At 34.8% G+C, this 13372-nt stretch overlaps 1 protein-coding gene across 3 annotated transcripts in view; it reads left to right on the forward strand.

The window, feature by feature from the left end:
* Positions 1–13372, forward strand: part of USP34 (ubiquitin specific peptidase 34) — a 135092-nt gene that overhangs the window by 100056 nt on the left and 21664 nt on the right. For all 3 annotated transcript variants that reach the window (XM_086744019.1, XM_086744018.1, XM_086744020.1), the window contains 14 exons: positions 1484–1630; positions 1719–1775; positions 1879–1956; positions 2700–2794; positions 3789–3961; positions 4581–4734; positions 6186–6264; positions 7781–7834; positions 7930–8025; positions 9561–9625; positions 9722–9797; positions 9900–9947; positions 10686–10751; positions 12244–12324. In XM_086744019.1, the coding sequence (XP_086600145.1) occupies positions 1484–1630; positions 1719–1775; positions 1879–1956; positions 2700–2794; positions 3789–3961; positions 4581–4734; positions 6186–6264; positions 7781–7834; positions 7930–8025; positions 9561–9625; positions 9722–9797; positions 9900–9947; positions 10686–10751; positions 12244–12324 (1269 nt within the window). The remainder of the gene's footprint in view (positions 1–1483; positions 1631–1718; positions 1776–1878; positions 1957–2699; positions 2795–3788; positions 3962–4580; positions 4735–6185; positions 6265–7780; positions 7835–7929; positions 8026–9560; positions 9626–9721; positions 9798–9899; positions 9948–10685; positions 10752–12243; positions 12325–13372) is intronic.

Here is a 13372-nt window from a genome sequence, read left to right on the forward strand (position 1 = left end):
GTTAAGGTGAATCAGTAGTAATGAATTACACAGGTGCTAGGGAGGTCACATAGGACTGTTACCAGCTGGGTTATAAGAATTTAGCAAAATGGTAATTTGAGGAGTCTCTTCAGGTCCCACTGAAGATACCACCATCGGGGCCTTAGGAACGGACTCCTGTCAGCACCAAACACTGGCTGCCCTGTTAGGATGTTCTGATTCTATATCTAAGCACCATGCCAAGATCCTAATGAATAATTTTTTCTTTTTGACAAACACTCTGCCATGAGTATCTAGCACCATTGTCATTCATCCTGTCTCACATGGGCCTTGATGTAAAGCGCTCTGAGCTTGATTCTTCGATTAACCGTCAAACAACTTGTTTGCCAATTTCCCCAGTGATAAAATAAAATAAATTGTTCTTGTTCAATGCATTTTCCTCACTTCAGTGTTTTAAAGGTTAATCTGTTGAAACAAAGCATTAAGAAGCAACTAACAGTTTCAGAATTCCAGAACCAAATAAAAATGGGCAGTTCACAGGTGTTCACTGTTATTGAAAGAGTGAAACATTTCTGAAAGAATGAAAAAAGAAAACTGAGGAGAGCTGAGAGTTCCGGTTCTTGGCACTGCCTTTTGTGAAAGAAATTCCGAACCGCTCTGAAGACAAATAGAGGAAAGGAATTTAGGCATGTAGTGCCTGCCATGAATTGTAGGAAAAAAAAAAAAATCTAGGTATTTACATAAGTATAAAATAATATAGGAACATAAAATCATATGAAGACTTACCATTATTAAAACCTTGAAGAAAGACTTTTCTAAAAAAGGTAATATTTAAGGGAAAAACTGTCTTGCCACACATCCTTAAAAGAAAACAGTCTATACATGGTTGTTTACAAGAACAAAGTTCCTTCTGCTGTAAATAAGTTCTGCATTCCCAGTGTGCAAAGCAGTGGAATGGGGAGATGGATTCTAAAGAATTCCTTTATGCTGCAAATTCTTGTCTCTGACTGAACACGTGCAGTTGAGAACTAGGATACACAGTTTTATACAATGGAGAAGTCTGAATGAGATTTAAGTACTTGTCAAATTTGTCAGTCATGTCCAGAAACACGTAAATACAGGCTGATGTTCCTCGTGTTGTATCTTGTATCTGAACAGATACGCTGCAGCTGGATCTATCACAGCTTCAGCCAAGTTATTTTGATTTAATGAGTTGTTTTATTTAGTATTTATTAAATATTATTTAATAATATTTTAAATGGCTATTTAAATAATTATCATAATAATGATAATCTGTTAAAAACTGCTTTACATTTCATCAGAAGCATTTCAGAACTTATACAACTTTATTGCCTAATAGGCATATGGAGATACTGTGTGTAAAAGCATCTCCTTTTTTAAACAGACATTTGTTATATATAGTGTAACTTAAAAATATGAGGTTATCTGTTGAGTTCTGTTGCTTGATTTTGTTTTTTTAATTTTTTTTTTTTTTTACCTAAAGGAAAGTGAATGTAAGGCGTACAATCCAAGGCCTTTCTGTAAAACCTATACCATGGATAAGCAGCCGCTAAACACTGGAGAGCAGAAGGATATGACTGAATTCTTCACTGACCTAATAACAAAAATAGAAGAAATGTCTCCAGAACTGGTGAGTTATTAAGAGGGAGCAGAAGGGAGCTTGAAAACCTATGGATTTGCTCAAATTTTCTTGACAGAATTTATCAATTCATTCACAGAAAAATACAGTGAAAAGTTTATTTGGAGGTGTTATCACAAACAATGTTGTTTCTTTGGTAAGTATTCTTTCCCTATCCCTTGTCTTTTTAAATATTTTTTTTTTTAAATTTCTCAAAACCAGTTATTTCATTGCTTTTCTCTTTCATTGCCGTGACTCAGGACTGTGAGCACGTAAGTCAGACTGCCGAAGAGTTCTACACAGTAAGATGCCAGGTGGCAGATATGAAGAATATTTATGTAAGTAATGCCGGGCTGAGATGTGTAGCATAGATCACAATTATAAATGAGTGCAGTCAAGTGTAAGAGACTGCACCATACGCTGTTGAATGCGTTGATACTTTCTGTGTCTGTACTCCAGTTTGGCTGTATTTCTAGGCTGATATTGCTAGGTAGTTTGGTCGAATTGTTTCATTTTTTCAGTGCAACATGGTTCCACCTAGTGCCATTTGGAGCTGACAAAAGACTGTTTTACAGTCAGTAATCCGTTTCCCCCTTCTGTGTTTTAAAAATGCTATGGCTGTGTTTATCTGAGAGAATTGTAAGTGTCAAAAGATTTTATATATACATGTTCTATTGTTTATTAAGGTAATTTAAAACTTACACCCAAGTAATTTCAGGTTTATGAGGTTTTTTTAAACAACTCTTAATCTTGACACTTGGAATTTGTACTTAAAGCACTTGAATTCTTAGGGACAGCTTGGAATATTGAGCACAGTATTTATGAATTGATTCCTTAATTTTGTATTTGGATTAGGAACTGGTTTCCCTGTCAAGCTCTTGCCTTGGTTCAGGTGCATGCTCTTTTTGCAAACTTTTTGATACCTTTGACCACCTTTGCTTCTGTAACTTCTGGAAATGTTTATTAAACCTACTGTAAGATTGAAAGAGAGGGGTTTGTAAAGAAGGCCGTGCAAGCACAAGATAGAAATATCTAGAGTAAACATAAGCTCCTTCCTTTTTTTGTTGTTCGTTATATGTAGGAATCTCTTGATGAAGTAACTATTAAAGATACCTTGGAAGGTGACAACATGTATACATGTTCTCATTGTGGGAAGAAAGTGCGGGCTGAAAAAAGGTATGATTAAGAAGAAATTAACATTCCTAATGTTTCTTTTTAGTAAATTCCTGAAGTTACTATGGGAATAAGAGTAATCCTTTAGGTGAAGCAGGACTGTGCTTTCATTGGATTTGCTACTGTGTGCGCCAGTGCAGATGCAAATGAGTACATAACTAAGAAATTAAATTTACAAAACAAAGAATATCAGGTATCTTAGCAAAAGATCACCTAGACAGTAAAATATTCATTATCTTTTTTTAAATAGAAATAAAAAGAAATTTGTACAAAGTAGTACCTTTTGAAATCTGTTGCTTCTCCTGTTTTTAAAAAGGTCAAATTCTTTCAAAGGTTGTTTGGTACTTGTGTTATTCATTATGCAGGATAATTGCTTAGGTTTCATACATAACCCTAAATGTCTTAATTAAAATTGGTAGTTCTAAAAATGTTTCCATATTTCAAAACATCTGCTAATGAAGAGAAAGCTAAATAAAAATTCTATATTGTCTTTATATTGCCACTAACAAATTTATTTTTTAGAGATGAAAAACCTCATAGTTGGTTTTGTAGCTGTTAAAATCACATGGGTGAAAGATTTTACTTTAAAGTAGTTGTGAGGTTTATGAGATTTAATAGGTAGTATATTCTGCATTGAAACTTGTCTGTTCCAAGATAATAACTCCGTCTAATGAGGGGATTTGCAATGTTAAATTCGTTCATGACTCGTTTTACATTATCATTTTAGAAAACTGTCGTTGGTGCCATTTGAGTAAATCTGATACTTCTTCCAAGGCACGATGATAGACTAAATAGAATTTAGTAGGCTAAATTTGGCCTTTCTGCTGCCAGTTAGACTGCTCTGCTCTAGGGCATTACGATAGCTGAATTTTATGTTCATGTGACTTAGCAACAGATTTCCAGTTTTATGTTTGCAATAAATGTGTTGAAAATCTTTGTGACAATACAATTCAACCCACCAAGCTTTCGTAAATCATGATTATTTTTAATCCTTCAGGGCGTGTTTTAAGAAACTACCTCGTATCTTAAGCTTCAACACAATGAGATATACATTTAATATGGTAACCATGATGAAGGAGAAAGTCAATACGCATTTTTCATTCCCTTTACGTTTGGATATGACACCTTACACTGAAGATTTCCTCATGGGAAAAAATGACAGAAAAGAAGGTATGCCTCAAAATGAATTCAACTGACTTTGTCTCTGTCATCTGTGTACCACTTTCTGTATACATAACATATGCTAACAATTTGTGCTTTTATTTTTAAGAACATAAAATCGACTGTAAGTTTTAATCAACCTGGATTCCCAAAGTCCCATATTTTTTTGTGTGTGAGAAAACGACCTGATTATTTTTCTTTTTATATACTGTTCAATTTGAATTACCTTTAAATTTGGTTTTAATGTATTAGAGAAATTACAAACAGTTACATACAGCTTGTCACTGGCCTGTTTTGATTTTGCAGGGTAATACTTGAATTTGAGCAAATGGCTGACTAACTGCCATTATAAATAAGATGTGCTAACTTGGAATAACTCAGTTATTAGTCCTGATCTCTTCGGTTGTGATGCTTTGCAAAAAAAAAAAAAAAAAAAACAACAAACCCCTTATAAGTGGTTTCACAAGAGTTGGGATCTGTGCTGCTTGTCCTGCATATGGAGTTTCTGGCTGTCACCGTTGTGGACTGCTGAAAAGAAAAGAATTTCAGTGCAGCTGCAGGAAATGTGTAATATAGAAGTTAAGTGTTTAGGAAATAACTGATTAAATATTGTATTAAATTACTTCAGGTTTTAAGGAAGATGGTGAATATTTGAAAGAAACAGAAAGTTACGAATATGATCTGATAGGTGTAACGGTTCATACAGGAACAGCAGATGGTGGACATTACTACAGTTTTATCAGAGATATAGTCAATCCTCATGCTTACAAAAACAACAAATGGTGAGTTAAGCAAAACAAAATGTTCTAGTTCCTTACGCTTAAATAACTAATACTTGTTGACTTTGTCAGTTATATAGGAGATGTGCGCTCTAGGTTCCCCTCAAAAGCCCAAAATGTTAGAATTTGGTAGGTGTGAGTGTAATTATTTATTAGCATACAAGTTTGTTGTAGCTGTGATAATTGTGGAGTTCCTTGGATACAGGGGCAGCAGGAGAATGCCATGCTGGCTTCACATTGCAGCCAACGCTTATTTCTTGGCATGAATAACAATGACTATTTTATCTATACAAATGAATGGTAGGATTTAATAGATTGTCCTTCTTTAAGTCTGGTTGTTACCTTTAACTGAGTACACAGCGAAGTTTATGATCGTGGAATTCGATCCTTTTCTTTTTGTCTATTTTCAGTGAAACAACAATATGAATTTTTTTATTTGCTTTAAACTCATTGCATCCTGTGTGGCAGAAATGGTGTTACAATACCTAGGTTATATAAATGTGTTCTTGCTGTGCTTTTTATATGTGGAATTTGTTTCACATTTCGTATTTTAGTTTATCTAGCTGGTGATCTTTTCCTACTGGCCAGCTCCTCCTAGATGCAATTTGCAGTGACATAGTGGAATATTTGACAGTATTTATTTTTGTGTCCTTTCGTCTCAAAGATTAAAGAAAGAGACAGGATCTTCTTAGACATAAGTGATAGAAAGATGAATAAATGCTATATAGTATTTTCTTTTTAAAAGTTTCTTTTAACCTATAACATCCCAGTTCTAATTTGGAAACTTCTCTGTACGTTGGACATATGGAGGCTGTGAAGAGGTAGAAAAAGTTCAGGGAGGTACCCTGGGAAAAGGGATGAGACACAGACATGGAAATAAGGGAGAGTCCTTTCTAGGTGACACAAGAAAACAGGGAACTCTCGGTCCCAGTCATTCTGGATGTCATATGTCGGATTTTCAGCTGAGACCCTGGAATAGGAGACAAGATTTCCTCTATTTCTGTTCTCTAGAATGGCTAGCTGGAGCCTTCTTAAAATGGTTCTGACCAGTGGCCCAATCCCCGCTCCAAAGGGAATCTGTTGAAGTGTGTCACTTTTTTCTGTCCCCTTCCAGTTTGACTTCTACGATTATGTGGAATGGCTGTCCTTTTTAAAATTTTAATTTCCATTTCATTCAAATTGAAATGGAAAAGGCAAGTCTTCTAAGCTGCATTAAAACCCTATCTGTACCAAAGTCAGGCTGGAAAATGGGGAAAGTAACGTGTCTGTTGATTAAAAGTAAAAACGAGCTGTTGAGATGTCGACTTCCTGATCTTATTGAAAGGTCATCACTTTTGGGATGAGTTCTTAGCTTGCTGTGATTCAAGATATTAGAAATTAATAGGAATACTTAAATCTGAAGAATTGTTTTAAGAGACAAACAGCAGCTGTTTCAAAAGCTTACTGTTTTACAGGTATCTTTTCAATGATGCTGAAGTGAAACCGTTTGATTCTGCCCAGCTTGCTTCAGAATGTTTTGGTGGAGAAATGACCGTAAGTTATTACTTTTTTTGTCATGTTCAACTATTACAGTATCTGTTCTAAAGACTTTAGTGAAGGATTCCACCTTTGGTCTGCCATCTGTTGTGAATATATATGAAACAGTGAGAAGTGGTAGCTGGGTTTCATTAAACTTTTGACATCTTGGTTGTACAGGCGATACTTTTCTTATGTTCATGTAGATAGCTGTTCTTTCACTATCGAACTCTTCAAAGGATGTGCCCCTCCTTTGGGGGATGAAAGACCTGGCAGTGAACACTTCCAAACTGGTCATGCAGACTCACTAGTTTTTCTACGCTTTCTGTAAATAGAAGGGAAGCCAATAAAGGAGAAAGGTCTTAATTTCTCTTGTGCCAACTGTCATATTATTTAATTTGTGAATATGAATCCAGATATTTTTATGGAGCTTTAAAACACAAATGTCAGAAGTACAGCGTAGGTATTGCTAATGAAGCAAAATGAATTGGTGAAGTCTCTCTCAAAAGAAGAGGTATTTTTTTTACTATATCTGTTTTTTATCATTGTATTATTTATTTACTTGTTAAAAAGTGAGTATGCAACTAATTTAGGAATCCTTCACTTGGATGGCTTTGTTGCTAAGACTCTTGACTGAGGAATAATTGCTTCAAGCTTATGCCAGTTCTGGAAAAACAGGGATTTTTATCTTTGTCTATGCCTTGTGTCAGTAATTTCCAGATTCTGGTCTGTGAACCTCTCATGGTCAGATTGTTTTTCATTGGTGACAGAACTGAACTAAAAACTTGTCAGACCTGTGTATAGCTATGGTGTTGTACAGCAGGCAAGTTTGAGCTCTGATATTAGTAAGTGACTTTCAAGCTAATGGATCTATGGGCTTGAATAGTTTTGCTTGTTCCTTTTATTGTAAGAAGATAAAATTTCTTAAGTTGATGTTTATTTGCTTTCAGTAGCGCAGGGGTTTAAAATACAGTATCAACCTTTTCTTTTGAATCCGCCTACCACCCTTTGACCTAAGTCTGAATATTTTTACACAATATTAATACAAATAACTGTTGAATGACACTCACATTCTCAGGTTATGCTTGAATTGATCATTTTTTATGATTATGTATCATTATATAAAGCACACTATTAATAAAGCAGTATCTTACTAAAACAGTCCTGTGAATAAGAAAAATCCTCTCGTATGGTAACGGGAAGATGCAGGAATAAAACAAACAAACAAACAAAAACATTTTGTTCGGCAGATGGATAAAATACCTTTAGGTGCCTGAAAAGAAGAGGTGTCAGTGAGATGGGTGAGACAGGAAATTGCATGAGATCCAGGTCACAATATTGCATAGAAGCTCAGAAGAACCAGAATAGGCCACTGTAGAAGAAAAAAAGGACAACTACTTTGAGCAGTAAATAAATTGTCAGCAGCCTCTCTGTAAATGTCCTAAAATAGTTTGTTTGCACATTTCTCTCAAACTGTCGATAACCAGGCCGTTAAAAAAGCTTGTAATTAATGGTTTTACTTTCTTTTTGACAGACAAAAACTTATGATTCTGTAACTGATAAATTTATGGACTTCTCCTTTGAAAAGGTATTTCTCTTCCAAACACTTGATATATTACTATATTTCTACTGTCATGATTTATCTCTCAAAGCAAAAATTATACAGATTTTTTTTTCTTCAAGACGCACAGTGCTTACATGCTGTTTTATAAACGGATGGAACCAGAGGAGGAAAATGGCAAAGACTACAAATTTGATGTTTCGTCAGAATTGCTGGAGGTACAAGTTGATTTGTTTTAACACCAATTTTAAAATACTGCAGGAAATCCTAAACAAATCAGGAATCTGAATAAACATAGGAAAGCAAATATAATTTAAATTGATAAGATGACAATCCTTTCATTTAACTGTCTTCCTTAGGAGAATGTTGTATAATAGGAAGTAAAATAAGATTTCCACTCTGTACATTTTACATATTTTCTCATTCTGTCCTGTATTTTTTAATTCAGCTATCTGAATCATTCTGCTTCATATTTGTAAAAAATGGTAGAGCACTGTTTGTTTGGTTTTTGCGAGTGCTTATCAGCGTTTTCTGAATGGTTGCAATATTACTGGAAGTGTTTTTGTGAACCACCATCCTTTTCATCCTTCAGTTCCTCAACAATTTACTGCTCTGAGGGGGGACAGAATAAGAGAATAGTTCCAGCTGTTTGTGTGCGCTTTTTTTAGAGGGCAGTGAAATACTAAGTGAAAGCAATGTAAGATTGTGACTAGTTGTGCTTACGATGGGGCGCATCAGTCCGAAAAGGATTCCTCCCTCCCTGTAGTCACAGAGTAGCCCAAGTGTGAGTAAAAGGGGTAGGAAAAAGAAAAACCAGCAACAGCTACATCGACCTGTTCCCCTCAGTGATGGCTGCTCTTAAGAGACCTGGCTGGTTATAGAAGACAGTGCACAGGAGCAGAGTATTTCACTAGGGATGTCAGTGTGCTAGAAACAGCCCCAATATGGGATTTGTAAGACATTTTTCTTCCAAATCACCCGAAAAGCCAGTTTCCCTGCTCCCTCTAGCCAGAAGTATTGCTTTCTTATCTGTCATGTGTTAGGTTCCGGATTTAAAAAGACTCTTCATCCTTAGCCAGCAAATCAGATTGTGCTTTTTATCCCTCTCAGTCTTGAAAATAATAACAGATTTTATCAGAGTTAAACTTCAAAACTATTTTTCTGTGAAAAATGCTACAAACACATTTGGTCAAAACCATTGTTTTGGAGAGAGGAGCAGGGGGACCTTGCATGAAATCCTTTTCTGGTTAACAATGAAGAGTCAAATCTTACTCTTTAAGAATTTATCAAAAGTTCACAGGGTTCATCAGGCTTTGGGTCAGAACTTCAGCCTTTAGACATACCTAACTGGGCTGCTGAAAAGTCTGATACTACTTGTTTAGAGAGTATTACTCTATTGCAAACATCAAAATATGGTCTTAAAGTGTGGTTCTTCAACCTGTTGGACCAGTTCTCAAAATTTCAGCCTTAAAATGTGAGTAATAAAGTTGTAAAAATGAGATCACAGAAAGAGGAGAAGGTTCTGAGCTCTGTTCTGCAGTCATACCGCCCGTGAAACTAATATTCACTACAGTATGAATAAAACAGCTTTAAGCCAGGCCTTTAAAATAAAGAAAATGTTTCTAGAAATAATTTTTCGTAAGAAAAAATTTTGTTCTCTTAGCCATGGCAAGCATTTAAGTATTCTTAAAATCATGCTTATGTAGTGAAATAAACGGCTTTCTTGTATCTGATGTTAGCATTTTTTCTTCAGTGGATATGGCATGATAACATGCAGTTTCTTCAAGACAAGAACATTTTTGAGCATACATATTTTGGGTAAGTTTTTCTTAAAAAATGTAATATTAATGCTTCTTTTCTTCTTGCAGATTTTCATTATTTATTTTAATTAACAAATAAAATTACTGACTCTAGGTTTATGTGGCAGTTGTGTAGTAGCATCCCAAGCACGCTACCAGATCCAAAAGCAGTTTCCCTGATGACGGCAAAGGTAAGTACTTCAAAAGTATATCATGCTTATTTTAAATTTTACCTTGTTGACATTTTAATTCAAGCATTTTATGATTAATGGTGCGATATTTTTTTTTTCCAGTTAAGCACTTCCTTTGTACTAGAGACATTTATTCATTCAAAGGAAAAGGTATTCTATTTACTTGTAAATCCTCATTGAGTAGCTGCATGAATATAGTGAAAAGTATGTATGTCTGTACTTTTTGATTTTAGAAGTGTGATTTTGAGATGCAGTGAGTACCATAGATGATACCAAGTTAATGTTTAAAGAGTGTCATTGAGTACATTTATAGTAAGCACTGTACAGTGGAAAAAATTAGTTCTGGTTTTAGCTTCCTTTGCGTTAGCAAAGCGTTGGGAAGAAGAGATCTTGTGTTCTTTTCATTTGAAAGTTCCTGGGTGATTCAGATCTTAACAAGCACTTGTGAAAGTCTGATGCAGAGGGAATTGTTTACCATTGAGCAACAGTTGTGCTCGTGAATTTTTGAGTTATAAATACTAGCACAACAAGAAAGTTCTATTTGATCTGAAGCATCCTTACTCGTAGTCAGATTTTGCTTCTTTCTCATCTCTGGTGACATAATGCTACTAATTCTAGATTGTCTGGGATGAGTAAGAATACGATTGCGATTACAGTTGGCCAGAGTCACATGGATAGCTACTACACATTATATCTGGCTTGGGTTAGTTTCAATGTTTGTACTGTTATTTTTACGTAGATGCAACATTTTATTAGTTTATAAGGTGTTTAGTCTTTGTAACTATATTCTTAAGATTTGGTGTTCTAACTGACCATGTAGAAATGTTTAAAGATTAAATTGCAATTCATTATTTTAAGTTATAGTTTTTTCTGTATTTCTTTTTACAGCCTACAATGCTTCAGTGGATTGAACTGTTAACAAAACAATTTAATAACAGTCAGGCAGCTTGTGAAGTAAGTGACTTAGGAACTCAGCAAAGTACAAACCAACTTTCTATATATTGTTTAACTTTCCTGGAGGTTCGTATCCCTGGAATATTTTGGACTATGAACTACTGTATTTGGCATATTTTTGTGCACTGTGAGATAAAATTCTTCCTCTGTGAATACTGCAGATTCTGGTGAATGACTTGACTTTTGTTTTCAGAAACCTATGGTGAGACCACAGGCCAAAATCATTTTGTCACTAGACTAGAAGACACACAGTGTCACAACCTCTTTATTTGATTATTACATATGAATTTGTGCAATTAAGAGGTGCTTAAATGAAATTGCCCAAGAGAAATGGAAAGATAGATTAATGTTTAAGGAGGTGAATCCAAAGGAAGAGGTCAGAGCTAAAAGGCTGCAGTGCAATGGAGCAGCTTAGAAAGGGGATAAGGGCAGCTAATGTCAGACTTAGCTGAAAACAAATTCAGACAGTGCCTTCCTTGTGAAGCTGTGAATCTTGAACCCTATGTGTAGAAAGACTGAAAACTCCTAGAAGGAGAAGAAAAAAAAATGGAGGAATGGGGTTTTTTTATATAAAATTTTTCAGGATGCTGCCTGAAGGGAGTCTGGGACAAAGTGGAGAGGGTCTGAGAAACCATAGACAAAGAATTCACTGTGGTGTCAGGGAAAACAATTTTGAGATACTAAAGAAAAGTTTGTGATAGACTTTCTGTGATAGTTTGAATGTACAAGGACCCCAGTACCTACTGTATCCCGCATTAGACCGTATTCAGTAGAAATGAATGACATTCATTTGTAATATTATTATTATGTTATAATAGTAAGTTGTTATGATTATTACGTAATATCGCATAACTGTGATACAGTTTTGTGGTAAGATGCTTACAATGAGTGAAAACATTTAATACAGTAAAGAATACTTGGGTACAAGAAAAGGAAGAACAACTTTGATTCTTTACAGTCTTTCCTTGTGACTAAACCAAAGTTCACGGAGTTAGAATACTCGGCTGAATTATTTGCTGAGTCTAACTTGGAGTGAATCATTCTGTTATTTTTGTACCTTTTCTGTCTCTGAAGTTGGTAAGACTTTTCCAGGTGTTGAAATGCAAAAGGGATCTAATTCAGGAATTACGTTCTTGTTTAAGCCTATCCCTATTCTACAAGATGCTTCAACTTATGCTTCATTGTAAGCGTTTTTTATTTTGGTGACAAAACTTTTCAGGATAAGTGTGTCCTCCTAGATAACTGAATAATGGCCTGCAGAGCCCAGGGATAAGAAGATACTGGATAGAAATTTATATTGATGTTTACCGCTATTGATCTTTGTTCATTTCTTCTCATGCACAGAAGACATTTAGATTTCCCTTGGATTAAAACTTGCTTATTCCTTAATAATAGTAACATCAATTTCTCTTCAGACTTTAGTATCATGCAAAAAGAAGATTGGACTAGAACAAGTTTGGAACAAAACTAACAAAGTATGTATCTTCTGCAGTGGTTTTTGGATCGTATGGCTGATGATGATTGGTGGCCAATGCAGATTCTAATAAAGTGTCCCAATCAGATTGTGAGACAGGTAAGAAAAAAAAGTTCCTTTATGGGTCAGGCGACTGTTTGACCCATGAACAGAAATGGACAACTATTGTGACACATAAAATGATTCTGGAAGTTGTTATTAGTACTTGTAATTGTCTTATTCTTTTCCATCCCGTCAATGTTAATATAGTGCCGTAGTTGTGCAGTTAGGATCACAAAACGTCACAATAGATGCAAATTAAGGTTTCTACCACTCCCTCATGATCTTTAAAATTTTGAACACTTTACACAGGAAAAGCTTTTTCTTAATTGACTCAGCAGTAATGAGTCAATATACACATTCAGAAAACAACCAAAAAAAAAAAAACCAAAACCTTAGTACATTCTAAACCTCTGCATTTGTTTTTTGTTGGTAGATTTAATTTTATAATATTATGCCAGTTTGGTTAATATCCTTTAATGAAAATATTTAAAATTGAAAAAACTCACTGTATTAGTAGCATTTGGATATTCACAAATACAATTATTATTAATAGTTTCACTCTTTGCAAGTTGTTTAGGTAAAAACCTTTAGCAGTTACTTTATCTCACCTGAGTCCTTCAATTTTCTGATTATTAAAGTAATATTTTAATATAAAACCCTACATAGTTCTATATGCAGTGCCTCATTAAAGGAATATATTTCATGGGAAAACTCTATGAAGATCTTAGGCAAAGCTCTAATCCTTGATGAATGTTGTACAAGGTAAAAACTACTGGAAGGAATGTCCTTAAAATTTTCACATAAATTTTTCAGCCAGAGGCAAAATTAAAAAAAAAATATGCCAAAAATATTTAAACATTTCCAGAAACAGAGATAGAAGCAAAAATAGTGTTTGTGAGCAGCAGTCTTAAGTCGTGTTCCTGTAGCGTACAGTGCACACCGATATTAAAACATGTTTTTAGGGTTCCTTCATCAGATCTGTTTATAAAAAGCAGGTTTGGCTCTTCTGTTAAAATACGGTGTGGGCATCTCAATCTCAGCTTTAACTTTGAATCACGTAGAGCTGGAAGTGGTGCTTGGAGATAGAATTTTCTTTGCTTAGAAA

The sequence above is a fragment of the Chlamydotis macqueenii genome, chromosome 3 (genome assembly GCF_036417535.1).
Source record: "Chlamydotis macqueenii isolate bChlMac1 chromosome 3, bChlMac1.mat, whole genome shotgun sequence".
Taxonomy (NCBI): domain Eukaryota; kingdom Metazoa; phylum Chordata; class Aves; order Otidiformes; family Otididae; genus Chlamydotis; species Chlamydotis macqueenii.